The following is a 27,012-nucleotide window of genomic DNA, read 5'->3' as shown; positions in this document are numbered from 1 at the left end:
AGACCATGAAGAAAGAAGGGGAAAAGCATTCAGTGTTCAGACACATTATAATTGCCGTTATTGCCCACTGCAACCGTATTGAGATTATCTCAATGTGTCCGACACAAACAGCAGCAAGAAAAGAGGGGACAAAACAAAAAGTAATTGCTTGCATTCATATGAAACAAAATAGTGAGGTTTTTTTTTTTCTTTTAATTTTTTGGTTTTGTTTCTTACATTAATCACCTAATTTTTTGTAAGTATTTCGTAGGACTTTATTTTCCAGAATCAACAATTTAAGGTCTTATTGCTGTTGTTGTTAAAATGCTGTTTCAATGAATTATGGAAATTTTCTCGAATTGAGGGCTCGAGCTTGTTCACATGGTTGCTGATCTTGTTCAGGCTAATCATCTATCCTGCTTCATGCTTTAGATTTCAGGGTTTGCTCAAGTTAGCTATAAGTTGGGAATGTCAAACTGATTTTACACGTGGATCCAGTTTTGCAAATCCGCCTCTCACCGCATCCGCTTGTACTGTAAATATTAGACTTGCGACACAACACCTGTGAAAACATAAAGTCTCCGCAATGACTCACTTCAAATGGCTTCATTTTTATTTAACTTGTGCAATAATCTTTCACAGTGAGGTAGGAACAACAATATATTCAGACACAGCATGTTTAATTTTATGCTTGTGCACTGAAGAAGACACTTATTATATGTTGCCATTGTAATGGCTGCTCAGTTTGCACCCATGTAGAGCCATAAAAGGAGTAACAACAATTTCCCAGACGTGAATAAAGTGGCGAAAGGTCCATAAGTTACAACTGTGCAGACTTTCTGTGATTAATTTGTTTAAAAACTAAAAAATCGTAACTTTTTTGGGTGCACTTGCATCTGCTAACAGCCTGTATTCTGTTTATCTTTACCTGTGAATGTATGCATTTATCTTTTTTGCCATCCCAACACTGTTTTGCAGGTTCCTTTTGGGAACGTGGCCCGTTTCAGTATTCTCGAACATAACGTCCCAATTCTCATGTGGGCTGAAACAGTACAGTGGCGCATAATATCCTTCAGATAACAAAAACATTTCGATATTTTCTTTTCTTTCAGTGTGAAGATGTACAACTACATTCTGGAATTTCCAACTCAGCGATGGCCATATTTTCAGAAAAAAAAGCATTGGAAGAGTCATACATACCCAAAATAAATGAAGAATTGCTTCTCAATAAAAAATAAGACAAATACTTTCCCATACTATTAGCCGCAGCTGGCTGCATGCACCTTGAATTACCAGATCATGTTATTTTACACATATGGTATTAACATATGTGTTTGTGTCAAGAGTGACATAAGCTTTAATTTAGCCTAACACACCAATCAATATAAGTTATACATATATATATATATTTGACATATTTGACATATATATATATATAAAATTCAGAATGTGGTTTTTATGGCAATGTTGCTTCGACAATGTTTATTTTTGACAATTGCTTATTTGATATATATGGCATATTTGACATATTTGATATGTTAGGTGAACTGTATGTGCTCATTGTTGACAATTGCATGTGCTGGATGAATTTCAATGTAGTATAGTACAAACGCTTGACTGCATAGTAACAATAAAGATTTATTTCTATTGCGTGCAAAAAGGTTGCTAACTTTCATTCTGTTACTGATCTCTCACATTGTGCCTCTATGTCGTGTCATGCTTGTCGCTCGGTGCGATCCCTAGTGATTAACTTAGAATCCCCAGATACTTTTATTAAATTGATCTTGACACTTTGCAGTGTCATCAGTTTTGTGTCCGCAGGCTGTATGTTTAACACCCATAACATCTCTGTTATGGGTGTTTAGCAACCTTAAGAAAGTTTCTGTTTGTTTTGTGCTAAATCGTGTAAATCAAAAAAGAAAAAAAAACAGACCCATTTTCTGCTGATAAAGTGTCTTTAGTCCCAGAAAACAGTGATAAATGTGGTTTTTTTCTTATGTGAGTGTAATTCACTTGAAACTGGGTTGTGCACCAGCCACTGCTGACCGCGAGCAGTTAAGTTATTATGTGACCACCCATACACTTGGTTAGGAAAACTGTCTGGACTTCCTTTAATCTATAGCCAGAGCACATTATTCATCATGGAGACCACAAACAACTGGAACTTGTCTGTTCTGGAAGGATCTGCTCAGACATACACACTATTCACAAGTGCACTGCCAGCGTCTGTGTGTTATCCTTACTGTTTGGTCATTGCAGCTGATATGAAAGGAAAGTTACAGACATGAAGGAATATCCAAGACATTAAACAGTCAAGGTTGAAACCCGAAATATGTGTGTGATCTAGTATTTACTGAGGATGGCAAAAATAAATATAAAACATAATAGCAACAATTAAAGGGAATAATAAATGGTGAGAGAGGGAGAGGAAAACAATCTACTTTTTCAGTTTTACAACAGAAATCAAAGATATTCTTTACGTTACACATTTTTGAGTTGATTTGGGTATGAGTTTTATCAAACCAATCATTTCTGACTCTGAATGGAGAGCAGTAAACATATTGGCTCATGGCTGGGATGAATCTTTCTGTTCCACTTTCCAGTGAGAGGAAACAACGGATAATGTCCTGCTGTCCCTTCACATCCATTCGGATGTGCTCCAGAGGCATCATTCATTATGTTATTAACCCCTGACCCCAATATCCTCCACTGGGATCAATAATGTCACTTCTGCCTTATGGATGTGTTATTATTTGCCAAGTGACCTATAGCAGATGCTACATGAATACAGATCTATTTATTTGAGCATTAAAGTTTGCAGTGAAAAAAGTCTCTTTTGTTTTAATATGGGAGTCTGGAAACATGGATGTCAGCAGTAATCAACTTCAAGATTCAAGATAAGAACATAAACGGTCAAACTTATTCCCCTCCACTGTATTTTGAGCCCACATAGGCTCATGAGAAAATAACAGTATCCCATGCATGAGGCTGGCGTTTTACCCACACATTTGCTCCTTTCTGAAACAGTGCCAATAATAAATGACATGCATTCAAGGAGGAAATACAAAATGGGCCTTTTGTGATCATTTTTACAATTTTGAATAAACGAAACAGGCAAGACACATGGCAAAAATAAAGACTCCCTTAGAATAACAAAGACATCTCTCCTTAAATTAAAGCCAGTCCATTCCAATAACCAAGGAGACATGGTACAGATTATAGGCAACATTTGTAAAAGCGTGTGTAAATTGTTAAGTTCATCATTTATTGTATTTTTTTGTATTTATTGTACGGGCCCAATTAGAATCCAGATGAAATTTTTCATTGTCCACATATTATTTACATGGGACTTCCTGACTTCATTGCATAACTGTACGGATCACTGAAAATACAAATCAAAATTTTGAGCAGAGCAAGGTGAAGTGAATCCAGTCGAGTCAGGAAGAACAAAATGGTGCAAGTTGCTTTGATTTAATCATGAATATGTGCACCAACAGGAAGGATGCACTCAGTTTGTGGTTGGAGTGAACACATTTTCAAGCTTGAGTAGTAAAGTTTTAAAGACTTCTTTCATTGCATTTACTTTGGCATCGAAAAGAGATCATTTGCTTGAATAACCTCAGGTCAGGTGAAGTTAGTTTGTCAGCAGAAAAAAAAAAAAAAAGATCTGAGATGGGCACGTAAATGCACGTACACACACGGACACATGCTCGTAAGACTCTTGGGAGTGATGGGGCGGCAGACCTTGTGGTGCCTTGGTCACGGTAATCTCCATTGCCAGGGAACATATTGATCCATCTGAGCCAATGTTTCAGTCACATAAGCAGCAAATTGCATACGTTATGTCACTGCTGTAATCAGCATAACAAACACAACAGTTTTCCCTCATTTTTGCTTTTTGCTGTGCTTGAGACAACATGAAAGGTGTTAATATGTGGAAAGAAATGTCATGGTTTCCTGCAGCTTTTCTTTGAGGAATGAAAGAAACTCTGGCTGATCCCAGAGTTTTATGTCTGCAGGCATCTTGGTGGGTTGGCCTCGGTGCACGTCTAAAGCCGTCAAAGACACGGGGCATTGGAGCTGACTTCAACTGAGGTTGCAGGGAGAAAACTTGAGCTTTAAAGGATTACGGAATAATGGCGCAAAAGTGGGTCCGTTGAGGCTGAAGATGCCAGAGCAACCACACTTTTTTACAGAATAGAGACAAGAATGTGTTGGTGGACAGCCAATGGTGTTTGTGCAGATCTGGAAAGGACCAGTGGTCAAAGTAACTCAGAGTTTGGGCTTTGTTTAATTGCGTAATTGCTGTGCTCTGGCCTCCTCTTTAATTGGTTCCTTTGTCAGTGCACAGTTTGAACAGTGTCACATTTCAAAATCACAATGAGCCCCTGAGACAAATCAGCCTTCGACTCCTATTCAACACAAACCAGTTTTTCTAGATAAAATTAGAGCAGCATGGCAGATACGTCCTTATTGGTTGGTTGTACATAAAGCACAGGAAAAACCGCCATTGCATTTTAATCTTTTATCGGTTGAAGTAACTGTTGAATCACTAATTCATTTATTTACATCCCTGCTAAATGTAAATCAATAAGTTGATGATGTCAGGAAGAATATGATTTAATAGATGTGTTAAACATGAAATTTCTGAGCAGATTATGTGAGGATTATGAAAATCTCTCAGAATTTTCCTTGAAATCATCTAAACTTCTAAGGGATACTTCTAAGTGAAGCAACTGCTACACTTTCATTTTCAATGTGACCACTTGGTTTTTTTCCACTGCTCGTAGGTGTAACTTTGGACATTTACACTGTGTTGAAAACTTACAATGGAAATCACCATTATCAGTGAAAACAGAAAATAAATGGAAGAACAGTAGTGATGTGGAGCAGCCAGAAGCAGCAGCTCACCATAACTATATAAATACATCCCTTTGATGAAGAGATATTTTCATATTTAGCTGAACTTAGTACAATTTATTACTTGATCTTCCACAGTAGTCGTTATTGTGGCCCCCTCGAAGAAATGAATTGCTTCATAGATTATTAGTCACAGATCCAGCTGTGATACCATCTCTCTTATAATAGAATAATCATCATATAAATGAGTCTCTAATATGTATTTGATTCTTCTGTACATGACATCATGCGGAAACACTGAGCAAGTCAGCCCCCTGGAGAGGTTCATGAGAAACCTCTTTGTGTTTTGTGTTTTGTTTTTTTCAGTGCAGTATTTCAGCTATGAGGGAAAATGTTTTAGATTGATTAGACTCATTTTTCTTTGAAATGTAACTCTGTTCATAGTTTTACTCACACTGCAGTGTTTATGTTCCTGAACATTGTGTTTTCACATAGTACACCGCTTCCCAACGCTGCCTCTGAGAAGCCAGCAGCCAGACACGGTTCAGATGGCCTGGAGACTCATCCATTTGCAGCAGGTGTGCTGAAGCATCTGAAACATGTCTGGTGGCTTCTCAGAGGCAGATTGGAGAACGCAGATATCGCCCGGGGAGCCCCCAGTAGAAATATGTTGGGCTTCAGGGTGTTTGCATGTACTTAGCTTTTCTTCTACAGTGTAAAAACCAGCATTTGATGCTAAATGGTTGCCCTAAATTGCACATCTATGTTAATATGAGTGTGGGACTTCCCTGCATTTGTACAATCAACTTGTCCATTGTGTTCTCTGCCTTCACCCTTTGTCCACGATCCTGTGACATTGAGCTGGATAAAGCAGTATTGAAGAAGACTGCACCTTGTCATGACTGTCTCGACATTATTATTAACTTGTAATAAAATCAGCACCTTAAAAATATTGTGAGACAAATCATATTTTTATGAAATTTTTTTTTTGTTATTTTCCCTATGCAGTCGACAGGGTGTTTTTGTTGGATTATTCCACCTCAGAAGCAGACTTCCAAAGGTTAGCCTCTACTCATATGTAATCCAAGACCACCCACGCAGCAGGGAAATACCCCGTAATATGTCCTGTGTGGACAGAGGTTGCAACCTACAGACTCAGAAGCTAATGCTGCATGAAGTTCTCTCTGGGCTTGTACTGTAGGAGGTAAGACAGCTTAAAAAGGCTCACCAGGGAGTCACAAAATCAAAATTAGCAATAGTGCCTCCTCAGTGCAGAATGATAATATGTGTAACATGTAAATCACACTAACAATAGTTCCACAGTGCATCTTTTGCACTAAATGTGTAAACCCAACATTGGTTTCACACTGCTTTTTCCATGCATCTGAATTTGTGTGACAACCGTCAATGTTAATAAACTTCATTCAAAAGCTGAAGACATTGTTTTGATTGATAAACACAAACGCTTTACACTGGCCACATGCCAAGACATTTTTATGGCTTATATCTCGACTGTCCTCCCCTTTTGGGATGCCTGGAGAAGAATTGGGGGCTCTGTCTAATCTACAAAGCATTACTCAGACATATAGTGTTTAAAAGGGGAGTTGAACCATTTTCTGAGTATTCTGATCTCCCCCTTGTTCATCAGATTATCCGATGACAACTTGCAGTATTCTCCAGTTTCTTTGAGTTGAGGAGTTTGACTCTATTCCTTACTTTCACCACAAAGAAGACATCAATGAGAGCATTACATGTGACACTTACATAATTTATTCCAATGTAAATCTTACATCAAGTACACTTTCTTTTTTTCCATTTATTAAATAAATACCACAAAACACCACATTTTGCAACAGGCTTCATTACCTTCAATAACTTGTGCGAAAATAGCATGTGAACATTTAGTAAACATTTATTCTGAGTGATTTTTTTATTTTTCACTCAGGTCACGAAAAAAAAGGAAAAGTTCACATATGACAGGCTATGTTATGAAGCAAAATTTGAATTTCCTAGAAAATTCACATTAGCTCACATTTGTTTCTCAGATTTGACACAGATGAAGAGGCAAAAGTGTTGCGAGCTTGTGAACTAAATGCTTTTTAAAATATCTACCAATGTTTCACAAAAGTGCCGTACAGTGCTACCTTTAAGTTAGCAAATGACCATATTCGAATCATAAGTTCATTCAGGCGAAATTCATTCAGCGCTAGTGAATCAGTGAGCACAGTGTTAGGATGAGTCCACCGACGCTTCGATTGTGTTAAAAATGCATCCATCCACAACGTGCAATGTATCCTTTTACACGTGTCATTATAAGCACACCACGAAGTTAATAATCTTGGGAGGCTGGGGTTTTTAAAGTGTGGGAGGTTCCCCTTCAGATCTTCAGCCACAAGTTACAATGGCTATTCAGTAGACTTGCAATGAGTTAACCAATGAAATAATTAACAGATCTTGCCTTCAATTATTTCACATTATGATTTCTTTACAAAAACATGGAAAGACCTTCGCTGTCTGATGGCCCCCAAGAGACTCCGGCCCCGCACTTTAGAACCCTTTAAGTTTTGTTGTAGCTGCGTGAGTGTAACCACACCCATGGATAAATCGAGTAAAATCAGCGGCTGCACTATGTGCGAGAACTGAATGTTCATTGAATGCATCAGTAAGCACCGTGTATGGTTTCAATCCATAAGCTGTGCGTGGAATGTCATAGTGTTTCGGCTAATCATTCAAGACCCATTTCACATAACAGTGATGTGTCCTCCAGCATTCGGGAGGTGAAAGCATGAGCTGCATTCCTCATTATACAGCCGTATCGATAAAACAGTAACCCCCAATAATTCCTCGAGACAGCCGAGGTGCAAGGATAAGCCACTGCCAGGAGGGAGCAGTGTGTACGTACAGTTCACAACCTTCTCCACCCGGGCTAAAAACCGATCACTTTGAAAAGGAAATGGCACAAAAGTCCACCAACACATCACCACACATACAAAGTAAACATGCAAACAATCACTTGCACAGTGCTTTGAAAAACAACACGTTTTAAAGACAGGCATTGTTTTTTGTTTCTTTTTTTTTGTTTTGTTTTTTTAACCAACAGGCTCATACATTAAGTGCCAATGCTTCAGGTAATTGTGAGTGAATAAATACAACATATCAAAAACTTGATCTGTTTTGTGCTTTGCATGTACTGTACAGTGAAAATGATGAAATGAAGAAAATAAAATACTGGAAAATATTATGACATTCAACCCCTGCATTTACTTTGCTGTAAGTCCTTAAAAAAAAAGAAAAACATAACAAAAACAACATAGTGGAAAGCTTGTTTTTCACATGGCACACTGTGACGTATGATGACACCATATTTGCGTCTATTCCTAAGGTCTGTGACAACTGAACGGAGCCACGCAGTACGTGGAGATTCCTCTGAGGGAACAAAGTTCACAGTTTAGATGATGTCAGCTGACCTCCCTTCCACGCAAAGGCAGTGCAACATGCACCAAAACACAGGTCACTCACACCGATTTAGACTGACAGCGGATCTCTGATCCCCAACACCCCCCACCACCACTCTTCCGGTCTCCAGGAGCTACATTTAGCGTGCTGTCACTTTGATCAGAGCCAACCTGCCAAGCTGACGGGGGAGAGCAAGAGGTCACATCTCTCACCACATTCGGTTCCTATCGCGCTCTACACTAGTGTAGGAAAACTGGAGCAATTCACCAAGCAGAGTCCTGCATGCGCAGCATGCATCTTCAATTAATGTTTGCATTTGTAAAAAAAAAAAAAAAATGAAAGAGGGGTGTGTTTCAGGTTGTCTGGCTCTCATCACACACACCCTACAAGTTGAAAGATTTAGATTATAGTAATTGCTGTCATGGTGTTATCATCAGATTTTCCCATTAACAGCTTGGGTGTATTTATATTGCGGGCTGGGCCCAGCTGGTTGGAGTGTTTCCTCCGCTCAAGGCTGCACATCAAGAACCATCTGAGTGAGATGGAATGAAACAGCTGGAAGTGCTGGGACAGGTTTTGCCTGCTGAGACACAGACATCCATGTTGTACACAGATGAAACTCTGGGAAATGTCAGAGAGTTGTGACAATGCACCATCCAGAACTATGGGCTGTTTTCCTTATCTCTGTTTATTGACCAGCGTCGCCGCCACCACCAGCACGTCTGGGTCCTGGAACTTTGTTATCACTTGGCTATTTTGATGCACTGTTTATTATTATTTTGTGTGGTTTGTACCCTGGTGCCATGACTAAGGAAACAGCTTCTCGGGTTTCAGTAAACACTGTACATGCTGAAACACAGCAACCACAACATTTAATAAACAAACAGGGCTTGTGCAACAAAAGGAGCAAGTGTCCCATAGTAGGCACAAATACAAAGGACTAATAGGTTTCGTTACACTTGTTTAACAACTGTAGAACGTCCTAGAATCAGTGGTTCAGCAGAATATAATTGGTTTGGGCTGCACCAGACTTAAAAAAAAAAATATATATATATATATGTATAATCACAGTTGTAAAGGTCAACAATAAATGAAATATTTTAACAGATTTTAGAGTTTTAAAAAGAAAAAAGAACAAGAAAAAAACAGCAAAAAGATAGAAAAATTCAATTTGTACACAGAAATGCAAGTTTCCACACATGAGGATGGCACTGAGCATTTCTCAGCCTGCACCACAAATGATGATTACTGTGAACGTTCGCATCTCTGCAGCAATCTGCTTGCAACAGAAATTCTAAGACCTGTAAAATGTTTGAGTCAGGAGGGGTGGGCCCCACCACCCCCACCACATTGCTGAGCAGTGCGTGTGTGAGAAAGTAAAAGAAAAGGGCAGGTTTTGTCACACCTGTTGCTTGTCATCAGCCCCAGACAATCAAGGAAACACAAATTAGAAAATGTCAGACTATAATCTTGATTGATTTGGAATGCATTATTTCAAATGAAGCACCAAAAATGTATCCCACTGCTCCCCTCCCTGCACCTTCACCGATGGAAATATCTAACTATTCATGAAAAATTGGCACTGTAAAATGGAACTAACAACCTCCAACATTTACTTTTGAAATTTAAAAATTAAAATGTTATGGTAATAGAAAAGTGGGCTCTTTCTCCAAAAATCAGGAGATGAACAACATGCCCACAAATGCAGTGGACACTAGATGATCATATAATCCACAGACTAGTTGGTTGACTAAATATACATCTGAGATGCTGCCCTAGTTTTACTCTGCTCACAGTTAATGTGAAAGACAGTCATGTAAGATACAGATGTTGAAAACATATAATGAGGTAGATATAAAACCACTGTGATCAAATCTAACAAAAGTAAAAGCATACTGTCTGGAGTGTTTTAGCCACTGTGTTTGAAGAGGAAAAAGTACTTTCCCCTGTTGAGCATATTAAAGGTTCTTTAAAGCAGTCTCCAGAGACTGTTGCCAGTGACTTTAACTGGCCTTACCTTCATCAGTCAATTGGAAAAAAAGAGTTTATGAAAGAAACGTAAACACATCTTGATCTCCTAGCTCCAAGTTTACAGGGCAGTCGTGGCGGTCGACAGGCTTTTTCGGCAGTTCCCATTCGGGTCCACTGCTCTGTCCTCAACAGCACAGACTCCGGCCCCCTTCCCCGGACAGCCCTCATTGGCATCGCTGTCTTCTGTGCTGCCTTTACTCCTCCCCTGCTGCTCACTCTGCCAGCTGTGCCTGCTGTAGATGTATCCATTCACCGGTCCTGAGTTGCTGAGACGGTTCCTCTTCATGCAGAGGATTTCCTTGAAGGCATACCTGAATTCAGGACTTCGGCAGTAAATGAGCGGGTTGAAGGCAGAATTTGCATAACCTATCCAGTTGAGTATCCTGAAGGTGAGGTCGATTCCCTCCACCTTCCATATAGCCACCACGACATTGAGCAGGAAGAAAGGGAGCCAGGACAGAGTGAAGATGCCCATGATGATACCCAATGTCTTGAGAGCTTTGTGCTCCCGTAAGCAAAACTTTGCCTTTTTTTGGCCACGCCCGTTGTTGGCTTCCAGAGTTTTTAAGTTACTGTTTTCGCTATTGTGGAAACGTCCAACGCTTTGGTCGATCTTCTTCAGTTGACGCTTGGCCTCTTGGAAAACACGGCTATAGACAAAAACCATAATAATCAAGGGGATGTAGAAGGAGATGATAGAGGAGGTGATGGCATAGGCCATGTTGGTGTAAAACTCGCAGCAGTTACTGTTCTCGATGCACTCTTTAGCTTCTTTATCGTCAGATATCCACCACTTCATGTGGATGGGCAGGAACGATATTAAGGCAGCAATCACCCACACTAGTACCACGACAATGCGAGCTTTGCACTTGGTCAGCATGGACTGGTAACGAAACGGAGAGGTGATGGCCAAATAACGGTCGATGGCTATGACACACAGTGTCTCAATACTTGCCGTCACACAGAGGACATCCGTCGCTGTCCAGAACTCACACCAGAAGCTACCAAAGTGCCACGTCTTGAAGATAATGTAACAGGCACCAAAGGGAACCACAATGAGACCCATGACCAGGTCGGCACAGGCCAGGGATGTGATGAAGCAGTTGGTGACGTTTTGGAGACGCTGAAATCGAGCAATCGCCATTATGACCAGGATGTTTCCAAACACGATGCAGAGGACCAGCAAGGACATGATCATGCCCAGCAGGATCATTGTCACCTCGCTGTAGCCCTCCTCATTCTTAGAAGGGTGGGATGACGAGTTGATTATCTCTGCACTCACATTGAGGAACGTAGGGGGGGTTGTACTTCCCATCTGAAAAGAACACACAAACAAAAATGTTTAACTAAACTTAAAGAGAGAAACTGTCTTCTATTTTTTTAAAGTATTTTGAAGAAAACAAATGCAGTTAAAACATGCAATGCCAAAAAGGAAAACTAAAACATTCATATCAACAACCTCACAGAACTAATCAATTACATTCAATAGACTGCAACACGCATTACAGCTACAAGCCAGTCGTATTTCAAAGAATAAAAGTACAAACCTCCAACAGGTAGTCCTCTTTTTTCCTGCCTCCCATACAAAGTTTAAAAAAAAAAAATTCAGTGTTGAGATAATCCCCACAAAGTATTGAGTATCACATGTCCTTTTCTCTACTTTGTGTTTCCCTGGATCTCTGTGTGTCTCATTCACTCAGCCCTTCAGTTGAGCTGTGTTTCTCCTAATGTGTCTCCCAGGCTATTTGTCAGAGCCCTTATAGAAGCAGTGATGACATCACGGCCGGTCCACAGCCAATCAGACGGCCCGTCTGCGAAGGGTGCTGAGAGCTCTCCAGAGTTTGAACACATTGTCCCTGCAGTCAGTGCTGCAAGGCTGCAGAGACGCTGCAAAGGAAAGCCTTCTCATTCAGTTCTACTTTTTTATCGTTATACAATTCTGCTCAATTACAGTTTATTGCATTATAAGTGAACTCAAAAAAATCCACCAACTCGTCCAGTTCAGGCCGGGAGAAGGAACTATTTACAGCTCCTACCTGTTACTCTGGATCACATTACAAACAGGTGACTTTTTTTCTGGTAAGGTTGTATTCTGAATTTATCCAGCTGACAAGTTAAACCAGCCATGGTGTGTGAACTATAATTCATAGTGAGGTTTGACTCTTATCACTTCGTTTTTGTCCTGACAAAACCTTGGAGGGTAGGCGTGATAAAGTTTTACTTGCTTTACATAAAAATGATAAAAAGTGTGCAGAGTGGACACTGAAAACAAGAGTGCCTGAATCATTGTAGATACTTTCAATTTCACTCATGAGAAATGTGTGTGCAGGTTTCAATACATAAAGGAAGAGTTGCTGCACAAGAAAGGAGGATGTGATGGTGTATTATAGTTAAATAACTCAAACAGGGAGAATTCAGCACAATTGCTCTACAAGCTGCATGATAAAATACATTAAAAAGGGCTTGCTTGTTTTATGCTTTTACGGTCATCAAAGTTTGTGTATTTCTATGAATTATAGTCCAACCTGTTGCACACAATCCACTTAATCAGTGATAAATGAGCTAAAGCTCTGAGGAAGAACAAAGATTGATTCACTAAAGGGTGACAAAGGCAGAAAAAACAGAAACAAATAAACCATTGTGCGATGTTTGTGTTTCTGTGGTTTCTGCCTCTGCCCCTGCTTGTCATGAGGACTTCTCCCGTCTAAATGCTTTGCATTATGCGTGTCCATCCGCTCATCATCTGTACAGCTTCATCCAACAAAGAGTCATAGGGCTGATCTATGGGTGAAGGCAGGGTGTAGCCTGACCACGTCAGGAGCCCATCTCAGGCCAAATACATGGTGACAACAGAGTCACGCACTCACAATCACATTTGGTCATTTAGAGTCACTGATTAACCTCATAATGCATGAATGTAGACAGCAGTACCTGTAGAAAACACACATGCACATGGGCAAAGTGCAAACTCTACACAAATAAAGGCAACCCACACAAAATGAGATATTCTCCTTCTCAATTTAAAGATAACCTGCTATAAAAATGCATATTTCACCATTTGCACAAGTCAGTAAAAGCCAAATGCATATATTGTAGATATGTTGTTTATCATTTGTTTAAAACGAGTTACTTTTAGTCCATGTTACATTCATGCTGTTGCAGAAAACCTATCAATGTTCTTTCAGACTTTGATGCATCAGAGGATGAGCACATTTTCATCCATACCCTCATTGTGTAATCATTCTGTTGTCGTTTTCTTATTTTAACTCCACGTCATGGCTGTTTCAGTGGAATAAAGCCCAGAGGCAGGTCAAATCAGGCTTTCTGAATAACACATTCATTATGATGACCAATGGATTATAAACAGGCCCTTCAGGCCGGTGGATTTCGGTCCTCTGTGGGTGCTTGCAGGAGTACTTGTGTGTGAAGATCTATGCTAAGCTCACTGAGGGAAGGGATGATAGTTTCCAGAGCACTGATCTTCAACGAATGCAGACGCCACAGGCTCTTCCATGTTCACTACAATGAGCTCTTACAAAGTCCATATGACTTGTGACACAAGAACAAATCCAACCAGTAAATCCATATGATCTCACAACTCGATATTGATACAGATGTTATAGATTTCTCTCCATGAAATTCTTTGCTGGTAATATCGTCTGACAGCCAAAGTCGAATACCACCTCTCCATGACTGTGGGTACAATTTTAACCTATCGGAGAGATTACTACAAAATGTGTTATAAGTATTTATGATACTTACAGGAGGATTTCTATTGATTTCAGTGACCTTTCATGTTGTTTAGCACATTGTTCAATGACAACGTCTATTGTATTGGCAGGTTTCTGTGAACATAAATATTCATGGTCACCTTTTGACCCATCCTCTTTTGCTGAAATTGCCACTTGTGTCCAAGTAAGCTCAAAAGCCGCATTCAACGCTGTATTGCTCTGAAATAGGGAATATACTGCTCAGAGCTTTTCTATTCTAAATATTTTCTAACCTCCCCTCTAGCATCAATCAGTAAAAATTTTTATCTAATGTCATGAACTAATCTGAGAACACGAATGACTCAATTGCATGTACTCGTGATTTTAAGAGAACTTCTTGGTCTCATCTCTTATACAACATACGGGACAAACCCAGCATTTTCAGCTTCACTGCTGATAAATCAGTATGTCATCAGGAGGTTATCAGCATCTTACGGCGCTTACAGTAGCACTGTGGGCATATTCAACTCCACAGACCTTGAATGCTGTCTTTGTTGTCCTGTTGTTGCCATCTGAAGGGAATTTGGCATGTGTTTGTATTTTTCATAAAACACCATTTAAAAACATAGCATTTTGATCCAAACATATACTTCATTGTGTTTCATATGATGAATACATTCAGTGTTGTCCGGGAGTGTTGGCTTCAAGCCATAAGCTCCTGTATTTTGTGCTCTTGGCATACATCTCAGCTACTACACATGCTCCTTTTCAGTTTGATTTACTCTTCTTTTTCAGAAATGTATTTGGCAAGAGCTATTCAAATGTATAATTTCTGTCCAGCGTCCTGTTTTGGAAAGTGCAAGTCTGTACGTTCAATTAATCATTACCAGTTTCCTCAGTCTGTGACATCTGTCTTCCTGTATCCTGTCCATCCCAGGCATTGCTGTTTTCACATTTGGATAACCTTTTTTTTTTTCTTTTTACTGTCTCAGATACTGTCAACACTCAGATCTTACACTTTGCTCTGTTTAGTCAAACACTGTCGCAATAAATCTATCTCCCCTCCTCGCCCGGCTCCCAACTTTTTTTTTTGTTCTTCATAGAAAGTTGTGATGTTGACCCGATGACCTGAGCAGCCTCTCCCACCTCCTTCCACTACATTTTCCCTGTAATCTGCGAGGAACAATACCTGGAGCCATTGTTCCTCTGGGAAAAGATTTCATGAATATAGGAGGAAATGAGAGAGCCTAAATTCTCATATTCACTTGTTCTCTGAATGACAAATTGCTTGACTGCTATTATATGTAATTCATTGCAAATAATACAAATGAAAGGAGACAGTTGATACTATACCTATCTGATTTAAATTGATCCCCGTATTTATATTTTCCTGAGGACTCCAAAGGAAGTAATTTAAAAATGGACACTGATTTTCTGCATAGCTGCGATCATGGAGAAGAAAAAAAATTCTCAGACTGTTCTGTCACATTTAATCCTTTCAATCTATGTCAGATTCCAAGAATTATTGTCCAGGTCAATTATGCCCCTACTTAATTCAATGGAACGAAGACATTCCCCTTGGGATTAATCCAAAGCACAGACCACTAATTGGTTCTGTGGTAAAGGCCCCCGGGGATCTGTGGTCGAGTTCCACCCAACAACAACTGGGTGTACGGCCATGAAAGACCAGAAGTTCAACACTCTTTGCACTTCCATGAAAATTCCATGCACTTCCATAGAGTGCTGTTGCAAGTGGAAAGTGTCCAAGCCAGTATTACATTTGGTTCAGATAAATAGAAACACCAAGACAAAACTATTTTGTATATTTTGAATGGGCCAGACCATGTATGGACTAAGCAGCTACCGACTGCGTATACAAGTCATTGTTCACCCGGTTTGGCTCTGATAAAGTTCAGACGGAGGAAGAGGTTGTAAAAACACTTTAATGTACTATTCAACAAGGTTTGACCTGCGCCTTCCAGAAAGAGCCGAGCATATCCGAAAGATAAATAAAAATGTCCTCATGGGGGTCTGATCAATGTAACAAAGTCTGTATATTACAGGATATTGTCTTCGCTTTAGTGTGCATGCCGAACGAATTGCAATGTTGGAGACCTTGTGAATGTATGACGGTTCAGTTTCATTCAATCATTTTGACTTTTCCAAGGAGGAGAGATAAATTAGGAACCACTTCCCTGCATGGGAGACTGATGCTAGTGAAAATAAGATCCCTGCCAAGGTAGAGTGTACACCACAGCATACACTGACAGAGGACAGAGTCATCCTTCGACTGTTTGCCAGAGAAATGGTCCGTCTCGTGGGAGTCACTTTTTTTTTGTCTGTCTTATTGATCTGGGCGTTCACAGAGCAACAGCAGGTTAAAGGCTGACTGCTGGGAAATATCAAATGACCTATTGGGTTACTGGAGTGTCCTCTTGGACGACAGGAATCATGCCATAAGGTTAAATGTAAATTAAGCACAGCAAGGATGAAGAGAATTACTACTGGAGTTCCACTGTAAAAGAAGAAAGGTCATGCATTGCTACCCTTTTGCGGATTTTATTACCGTCTTCCTTAAACCGCTGAGACCTTTTCACCAATTAAGTTTTGGAAACAATTGTAATGTCGGTGTTGAGGACTTGATTGTGGTTGAACCTTTTCTCGACTGTTTTCATTGGCCACGCATAGGGTGCCATCCAACGAGGTGTGTGTGTGTGTGTGTGTGTGGGGGGGTGTTTATACCCCATCTGCCATTTAATTATTTATTATCCCAGGGTGGGATTAAATCTTTCCCTTGCAAAGTGATTAAAAGCTACTTCACTAGTAGACCGGCCCACCCATCCATCTTCTCCATGCTTTTATCAAACTCAGGGTTGAGGGGTGCTGAAGCTGATCTCAGCCGACAAAGTGGGAAGGAAGGATACACATTGGACAGGTTGCAAGTCTGTCACTGGGCAAATACAATTTACTTCACATTCCACATTGAACAACTGCTTTTGAAACTATAAACATGGCACGGTTGCCAATCTTATACAGGGGCAGCAATTTGTTATCTCACACCACACATGCTTTGTCTTAAAACAAGTAGGCTTGTCATTTTTGGTTAAATACTGAAATCACTTCTATTTTTCAAGCAAAAGAAAACATTTTGGGATTGTAGATGTCATCACTATAATCACATAACAATTAACTAAATAAAAGTGTGTTTTAATGATGTCATCTCTATTGTCTCTTACTTTATTGTTTCATGGAAAGAGGCATGTTAAACAAAGTGGATGTTAAAGAAAATCAACAGAAAAGTGGCAACGACTGAGTGCATAATTATAATCATAAAATAAATTATACTACAGCATCATTATCTGGAAATAATCAACAACAAAAATAAATTCAGCACAGTGTGCAGACTTGATTATGGTCCAGTTGATAAAATGTTTCCTGAGGGGCCTTCGGCGTAACTAGTAGTGAGGGGGCATATTGCAATCATATGAATACCCCTACCTCAGACCTATTCTCTGTGAAAGGCTGCAGAACTGAGGAGTCATGTTTGCCTGGTCCGGCCTGCTCTACGAACAAAGTCATTAAACATAAAATACGCCGCTGCTTTTGAAGACACCTACTGTTTCTGAGAAGATTCTGCTTATCGTTGCACATCTTTCATGTTGCTGTCAGGAAGTCTGAGTTAGCACTGCTCCATTAAACAGGAGGTTTAAAATGTTAAGAAGAACGGTCTAACACTCAAGCAGGAGCAGGACAGAGTGACAGCAACACCAACTGTTTTCATGAACAAAAGTAACAAGCACAAGGAAGCGGCAGTATTTGTAACATTATTAACATATAATAGACATTAGCAGTGTTGGCACAAGTATTTGTCACTTAAGTAGATAGAATTATATTTTTTTAAATAAACTTTTGAAAGAAAAGCACACCTGCAGCCTTCCAAATGGGAGAAGAGCGCTCTCCTCAGCCATGTGTTCACACACTGTGTAACTTGTTAGTGTAATAATCTGTTACCGTGGATACAGCAGCTTAATCTTTAGCAATGACACAGATCGAGATTAAGTGTGTATCATCCTTTAGAAACTACATTATTTTCTCCATAGACAAATACAGGCAATAACTTGACAGTACTTTATATGAAACACTACTAATTGTATTTCAAAGCACAATGTGTTTTGCATTCAACCATTATGTTTAGAAGTTGATCACACGTATATTTATCAGCTTGTATTGCTTCAGTAAGAATTTGAGAGCATAGAAAGACCAGAAATGTAGGTTCAGGAAGTAAAAGTGAACGGTTGTTCATGAATACACTCTCAAGTTAAAAACATTTTTTTTTTTTTTAAACATGCATTTCTTTCAAATAAAATATGTTGCTTTACAGTACCAATGCTGCTCTATAATGTGTTATTCCCTAAAGTGGTTTTGGTTGATGACACATTAAGATCTCAACACATTCTTGACTTGACTATTAATATAAAGGAACTCAATCCTAATCCTCTTTTATCCCTCAAGTTGAATACTTGAACTTCTTTTACTCTGAGCTTTTGCTGGTACTTGAGTTATGAAAGTAAATAGACATATGAATAAATTAACAGCAACAATTTTGTTTCCCCAACAATCTGAATGGAAAAGCTGTCTCCATAAAAGGTTGAGGCTGAAAACAATATTCACTATCCATGTGAATTTTGATGTGAATTAGTATTCATAGAACTGAAATATGGATGCACGCCATTTTCTCCTTTTGCCAGAGCAAAGTTAAAGGCAGCCTTCTTCCACATTCCCACTGCTTTTCTTCATCTTTCTCATTTGCATGATATAGAATATATCATGCAAATAGATTTCTTATGTGAGCCTCCATTTGCATCTTTTCATTAGCAGACATTATCACTCTCGTAAGAGTCCTCCCAACCTACAAGATGTACAACACAGAGACAACTGGAAAAAGTCAGGCTCACCCATGGAATTAGTCTTTTGCTTTTCTGGCGTCCACAATGAATAATTGTTCAAATAAACAGACTGCTGGCAAGTTTATTTCCTTTTGCCGCTTAAGGAAGCAGCTCCATCCTCAAACTGCTCCCTGCCTATTCTTCCCCACGTCCAAACCTTCGTTGCACTCATTAACTGGAGAAAACAGTCAACTTTTGACCTGTGCCAGGCCAAGTGAGAAAGCCATGTGATATAGTACAGTATCTCTGGCTTTGTTTCACACTGTAAATTTGGACGATATCCAACTTGTAAAAATAGCCACGGTGTCTGAGGTTTCTCCCTGCTGAAGCAACACGATGGAAGTATTCAAGATGGCGTTACTGTGACACAAGGATAGATAGAAAACACCAGCTGTGCTGTTTTCTTTACGTGTCATAGATAGTATTAATGAAAATGAGCATTTTTTTTTTACCCGTCCTTTTGGCAGCTTGAATAATCCAAATAATTGAATGAAATGACACAAGCACAAAGATCTGTCACTAATTAATCACTCTGTTGGAACACACCGTCCATCTGTTGGACTCCAGCAATCACCCACACATGCCGAGGACTGACATTTCTTGTTTGCTAATGAACTAAGACGCCACCATCTACCATTCCTATCATGCCATTCTTTTATTCCCTGCAATCATTAAAACTGGATCACAGTGACAGACCAAATTAAATCCACATAATGTGTTCTGAGAAAATGTCAGTAAAAGTGTCCTTGGGAAAACAGTGAACCCTGACTTCTTAATAATGGGGGGGATAGCTCTTTGTGTGGCAGCGGCCACTATTCATGTGTGAATGTGATGGATTGGGCAAAGTCCTTTGAGGCTGTTGAAGTGACCAAAATGTGCTGTATGATTTAAAAAAAAAAAAAAAAAAAAGACTGTTTTGGTTGTAACATTATGAAGTATTGAACAGCAGAAGCTTCTCCCAATCCAGTTGTTTTAAAATATCTGTAACCTTTGTTCAAGGTTGAATATCATCTATACATGTCAAAATTATTGTCCCAGAGACGTTACACTGAATGGGGCTGCAAGGCATTCTTATTTCAGATATCTCAGGTTCACCTGCATTTCAAGGTAAAATAAATGTGCATGGGCAACTGTAATACACATCTTCTTTATGTGCATTTGACAGAAAATATAACAGCTTATGTTGGACTGAAGCTCGTTCAGCATGTCATTAGAGATTCAAGTAATCAGGACCATAATCCTAATCTAGATCAATCCCTTTCAGGCTCAATGGACACCCTGCTCATGTTGCAACTCTGCTTGCAACAGTGCCGTGTCTGCCATAGAAACATACAGGATACATACTTATGCATCACTCTGTCTCAATGATATCATTTTGTTATTACATCAATAGCTTCATCACATTTAAAATGGTTGCTTCGTTATTGGTTGCTAAAATTCTGCTTTTTTACAGGTTGTCTATACTCTTTTAGACTGCTTTGGACTTTTGTTGGATTTGTTTTAGTTTCATAGGTGACCTTTAATAGACTTCACAGCAACTTTAATACTGTAATACTACATATGTTTTAATGTGTTTCTCCCTCATTTGTCCAAGTAGGAGGCATCTCACAACAAATTCAGGTTAACTGAAATCAAATGTCTTGGAATGTGTTTTATCCATCATCGGTTCATGATGTTCCCTTGAGAAAAAGTTTGAGTTTAACAGACTAATTAACTTTTTTCCTGCTACTGCATTAAAATTATAGCAGAAATAACAACATAAAATATGTGGATGTTTCTGGCAAGTACAAGCTATATACATCTAATAGTGTTGTGAACACTTTATCACTTTACACAGATGAATAGCACTATTTTGTTTATTTTTTTAATATTCGCTTTAATTGTGCGATAATTAAAGGCCATCTGATGCCAAGTCGAAATCACAGTCATAAGCTAAAGTGAAGCTGGCTAATTCTGAAGTGTGGGAAAACAAAAATGTAGTGCAAGAAAACTGAAGAACCTGAGAGCTATGCACCAAAAATGCACATTGGGTATGAAGATATTTGGTTATCAAACTGATTTATTTTTGCCAGCATTTTAAAAATGTGATCCACAGTAGGCCTCTTTTTTTATTGCTCTGTTCAACTTATCTGGAAACAATTACAGCGTGGTGGAAGTACATTTTTGCTCTAACACAAAGACCAGATGGAAACTGGATTGAAGCAATCCTTGAAAAAAAAAAAAAAGTTAGAATGTGCCTGTAAACTTTTTTGTAGTTTTGGATTCACAGGCTCATGAGGAGAGTTGGGGATTTTCCTGCCCAACGTGGTAATAAAAAATAGAAAAATAAGATGTTGCACAAATTACATGCATTTTATTGCAATCTTCCAGAAGCATTGAATGTATTCTTTTTTTGCAGTGGGGTTTTTTTTTTTTTTTTTGCAATATCTTGCAGTGAAGTGTGAAATTGGCCACAGAGGGCAGGTACTACACTCAATTCATTCAAATGAAGATGAATGTGTCAAAAGATGCATGAAATACATTACAAATTGGACAGTAATAGAATTAAATAGGAAATTATTCAATAAAATAAATATATAATGAGAGTAATTAAGTCATTGATCAAACTGACAAAGTATTCTACGTGAATCATTGGCTTTGGACATATATTATATTTTTACATAATCCATGGAATGCGACATTTATGCAAAGGAGGAAAGACACATTTGAATTGATTGGTTTGAGACTTACCTGCTATTTAACCCCTTGATAATCTATCATACCTGCTTATCCCCGAGGCCCACAGAGAACAGGAGCCGGGCCTCCAGACAGACTGACAGCCATGCACACACACACTCACACCTACAAGCTACTTAAAGTGGAGCCAGTTGGCCTAACATGTGTGTCTTTGAACCGTGGGAGGAATCTGGAGCGCCCAGAGAGAGGCAGACAGCAGGTATGAATCCAGACTCTTCTTGCTTTGAGGTGTTAAAACACTGAGCCACTGTTGCCACCCAGCTGCTCTCATCCTATATCTTCTAATCAGATTAATTCAACTCCGGTTGAGGCCCCTTTGCACATGTGAATGCAGCTGCCTCTGGATCGGCCGCGTCTCAGTGTAGGGACTGACCCAAAATCCACCATCTGAATTGAATTTACTAATCAAATTTTCAGCTGTTGCGTGAAAGAACAGATAATTTAATTCTTTCAATATAAAGAAAGAAAAGACTGCCATATAATATTTACTACCCCGAGGCATTGTTTGGTAATATATCAAAGAATCGAGTGCTAACATGAGTTCATATAAATTATATACACTGAGTTCGGCGTGAAGAAAAACAACAGTATGTATTGTTTTTCCATTCTGAAGGGTGAAAATCTGTTCTTGAATTTTTTTGAATGTTATTGGATTGATGTTTATGGCGTGACTGGTATAATTCACTGTGTAAATCGTCGAGCATGCATATGTTATTTTCTCTTTCCGGTCAGAGTTTAGTCATATGACAAGGAAGTGTTTCTCTCTTCCGGTGTTTTACTGCCGCAGTGAAGCACCATTTGCGATGGAACAACAGTTGGAAAACACACCAGGAAATCATGCAAATGGATTCCGCTGAAGATTGAAAACCTACAGAGACCCTCTGCTGGAAACAAAATGTACGAACACGAGCACAGACCCAAACGCAGTCTAACGTGTGTGTTAGTTCTGCATTCATGGTTTGTTTTCACAGCGTGTTTCTCAAAGTCTGACGTTCCCAAGCATTTTATGTGTTGCCATGTCATTTGCTTCTTCAGTGTTTTAACAACTAAGCATTTTTATTCATAGCACCAATTTTATCATTGTCGTTTTTTTTTTCTATTGCGTTGACATGTTTTTTGCCTCATCTCTCTGTTTATATCAAACCATCATTTGGTTCTTGTGTCTTGTATGTTGTGTATTTGCTCCATCGTTTCCCTCCTCAGGTGTATTGTTGTTCTCTGTATCTAACCTTGTTGTCAGCTGTACCTTGTTATCCCTTCTTGTCTCGTCAGTTGCACATTTATATTTTCTCTATGTCTACTGGACGCATGGGAAGGGGGACCAAATGTTGCAGTACCAGCCGGCTTTTGAACAGCCTCACAGATCACAGTTGTTTGAAAGCTGCCTCCAACTGTGATTTCTTCACACTAACAACTTTAGTGTTACTTCCTCTTCTGTTGTCCCTAGCTGTGGTTTTTTTGGGGGGCCTTAAGTAATCAGATTAAACACAGACACACTGATCAGAATTGCACCATATAAGCAAATGCAGGTTCAGAGGAGGTAGTGTAACACTGTTTATGACGTGAAAATGGCACATCAAGTTGCTTCCCACTGTTGGAACTTTGTGTACACTTTGTAAGTATCTCTGTTATCCAGTATCACAACTTTCAAAACAAGAGTAAATATAGAACAAACAATAGCAATTCAATTGTGTCAAAATTTGCTATATCGCTCAATTAAAGTTATCTTCAGGGCCAATGTACTGGAAATATTGATCCAAAATATAATGGAAGTCATACAGTTCAACATACATATGAGGAACATGCATCATAATTCTTGGTAGAGTTTTAAGGACAGCAGAATAGTTTTCCCTGTAATATATTAGTACATTAAACAGCTATTTGTGAGGCTTTCATGGGAAAGACCAAGAATACGAAATGTTGGCTCCATATCTAGCTCATTAAAATGGCCCTCAGTTGTTGCACTATAGCCAATCAACATTACAGATAGAAGTATGACAGCAGCAATGTTTAGACCATTTGCAGACATATATCTGTTTGCCTGCATATGTAGAGCATTCATGAGCCATAATTTCTGTCTCTTTCAGCCTTTCAGACTCTATTTCTGTCAAGTTCTTTGGTCTGCTCTGTCTGGATTACATGTCTGGTTGCCATCAAGGACTCACTAACTGTATAATGAGCCGCCACTTGCCTTTGAGGATAAATAGTTTCAAATCTATCTGAGCGTTGACACACACAATCTGATAAACACGTGCACATAAAATTGGCAAGAATTTCATATAAGGCTGGCCTGCAGACATACACGCACTGTTGGATGTCTTCCTTCATAACTTGTTATTCTCCCCGTCAGAGTTTGCTGAACATTCAACTCAACGGGTTGAGTAGAAGTGAAGAGCTGCCCGTCTGTGATAACGAGAGCTACTCAGCACAAACATCATCGAGCCTTAAAGATAATTAAACTGTGTACAGCCATCACCAAGCTGGGGAATTATATGATTGATGAATTGTATATGATGAACAAGGCGCTTTTACTTAAGTTAAAAAAAAAGAAGAAAATTCTAACAGAACTACCGTATATCCTCTGAGGCTATACTGTGTGATTATGTGCATTAACAGGTGGTTCGGGACATTAAAAAGCAAAAGGTTTGTTTGCTTCCCTGCAGATGAGGTACATGAACCAGTGCAAAATCAAATCTATAGTGTTCTGTTTATTTAAGAGCAGATTTTGTGATCGAAGTCCGGGAAGGTTTTTGAAGGGTTTTGGGAGGCGTGTGTAAAAGGCAGGGAGTCAACTTTGGTTCAAACTTTAACTGAAACAATATCCTTTCACAAAGAATGTGGTATAACTTGGACTGCACTTTAATTCTAATTTGGTAAAATTAGTGCACATTAACAGCTCACATCAGATTTGTGAATGTTGGCTTTTGGCTTGCTATTGGCGGAATTAAACTGCTGTGCGATGCCAGAAGGGTTTTCTGGATTTCTCTTTGAGTCATTTGTATTGAAAAACTATTGACAAGTGTGTGTGTATGTGTGTGAGTGTGTGCTCATACCAATATCATTGTCTTTCTCAGTAATGTGACAAAATAAAAACACTTTTTTTAACATAGGAAATGTGATTTTATATTTCTGTTTGGAAATATGTGCAGCTGTACCGCTTTATAAATGTTTTTGTGATGCCACGTTATGTGACGTATGTTGTGCAATGATGTTAAGAGGAATGATATTTGAGGATCTTATGAATTTAATTGAGATTAAATTACATATTGAGCCTTGAGGAAGGTAAGGAGGTCACACATTCAATAAGGGTATTTTATTATAACTAGATTTATATACTTGCAGGCAATTTATTTGTACCTGACAGTCAATAAATAACCCACAACTGGCCATCACAGTAATCTAGTTCAAGTTTATGCATTCCCACTTTTACAGAATTTATTTTCACATAATCATTTTAATATGGTGCGCAGATGGTTAGTGCATGAGCAGACTATTACACGGCAATACTGTAAATGAGACTTTGATTAAATAGTATTCATGGCTGCAGATAGCAACCGAGAATATCAATACATATACAAGGGTTTCAATCAGGGATGTCAGCTTTTCCAGGAAACTCGTTTTCCCTCAAATACTGCTCAGTTTTTCACTGTGATGCAAGATCAATGTTTGTAATACATATTAAAATCCAGCTATTGACAGGACATAGTCACACGACCAGGCAGTCCACTTTGCTGTGCGAAGGGTGAGCAGAGGTTAACACTGGCAACAAAGTGTGAAACTGACAGTACTTTGTGGCTGGGTTTTTTTTAACACGATTAAGGCTGTGCACCCTATTGACTGGTGAGCAGTGCGAAAGTCACTTTCTGTTTTCTGAGCGTTATTTCCTCTGGGTATGGATTTCATTTAGGGGATCACATCAAGATGGTAAAACCAGCTGAGTGGCCAGATGTTTGATCATCCCTCAACATGCATTCTCATACTGAGATGGCATCTGCTGTCACCGTTTGTGCATCTCACTGTGTTTGTTCTACTAATTGAAATGAGAATGACGTCTTGATATTCTCTCTGCGGCGCCGACTTAAACAGATGCAATGATGAACTGAAGCAAAATGCCACGAGGGAGAGGAAAGCATGCACGAGTTCACACTGTGACGCTGACTTTTCAGGTCAGCCCACATGGACGGTCTTTGAGAATATTGTTGAGCGGCCAACAAAACTCATTCAACGGAGATAACTGCAGCTGAGCTGTTTTTCTATTGCAATCTGTAATCCTGATCCAAGAGGGATGGGAGAAGCCAACAGGATGAGGCAAATTAGAGGTCATTATCACAGTAATGACTTTATAGCACAGCAACACGGGCTTGTCATCGTACAAAATCACAGGTTGACCACATGGAATGAGAATCCTGTTTCGTCCCCTCCTATCATCCATCCATTTTATTTCACACTTTGTCTAATACATGCTTTTCCAGCTTTTCCAGCTTTTCTTTTGTTCCCCCCAGTATAACTCAGTGCAGCTGCTCCTCTGCTAAATTTATGTTAATATTTCCTGTTTCAAATCAGGCGTCGCTCTTTCATTTCCTTGTCATGTTGCCGCACAGAACAAGAACGCAGCGTGTCGTCTTCCCATCACAGGTGCCGTCAATTAATCTTTGACCGACTTCTGCTGATCTGACAGCAGGAGCACATCAGGAGCCAACACGCGCAAACATACACACACACACACACACACACACACACACACACACACACACACACACACACACACACACACACACACACACACACACACACACACACACACACACACACACACACACACACACACACACACACACACACACACACACACACACGTAGAGTAAGCAACTGAATTACTGTTTTGTTATTATTGTCAACACAGAACTGACCCAGAGTGCAATAACAAGTATGAGAAAATAGAAACTGTGCATAAATAAATGATTCCTCACAGATGACACACTAGCTCCACCGGTTCCTGGATGGCTTGACAAGGTTTTCTACAGCTGATGGCCATGCAAACACTCCTATTCATTCTCATTTAGCTTTGATTACTTCCACAATAATGTTGGAACGCATAAACGATTTCTTCTGTCAAAATATCAAGCCAAAAGCCAAGAGACTAAAAAATAAAAACCACCTGTGGCAAAACACATTTTCAAATGAAAATCAGTCTAACAACCATCGTACTTAAATCCATCCAAGGGAAAACTGTGCTATCTTAGCTCCAGCTCATGCTGCCTTGTTTGGACACTGCATAAAAGTAAATCATGAAA

General features: G+C 39.3%; 1 protein-coding gene across 1 annotated transcript; it reads right to left on the bottom strand.

Moving 5' to 3' along the window:
- Window positions 1-10,384: 10,384 nt before the first annotated feature.
- On the bottom strand, window positions 10,385-11,641 carry adrb2a (adrenoceptor beta 2, surface a; the record flags this gene model as incomplete). The annotated part of the gene is made up of 1 exon (XM_080502612.1): window positions 10,385-11,641. One exon carries the CDS (start codon window positions 11,639-11,641, stop codon window positions 10,385-10,387), a length of 1,257 nt encoding a protein of 418 aa, XP_080358738.1.
- Between the last annotated feature and the right edge of the window lie 15,371 nt (window positions 11,642-27,012).

This window comes from Blennius ocellaris, assembly GCF_963422515.1.
Source record: "Blennius ocellaris genome assembly, chromosome: 9".
NCBI classification, from domain to species: domain Eukaryota; kingdom Metazoa; phylum Chordata; class Actinopteri; order Blenniiformes; family Blenniidae; genus Blennius; species Blennius ocellaris.
Note: the sequence above shows the minus strand (reverse complement) of the source record. Positions and strands in the feature narration are given on the sequence as shown.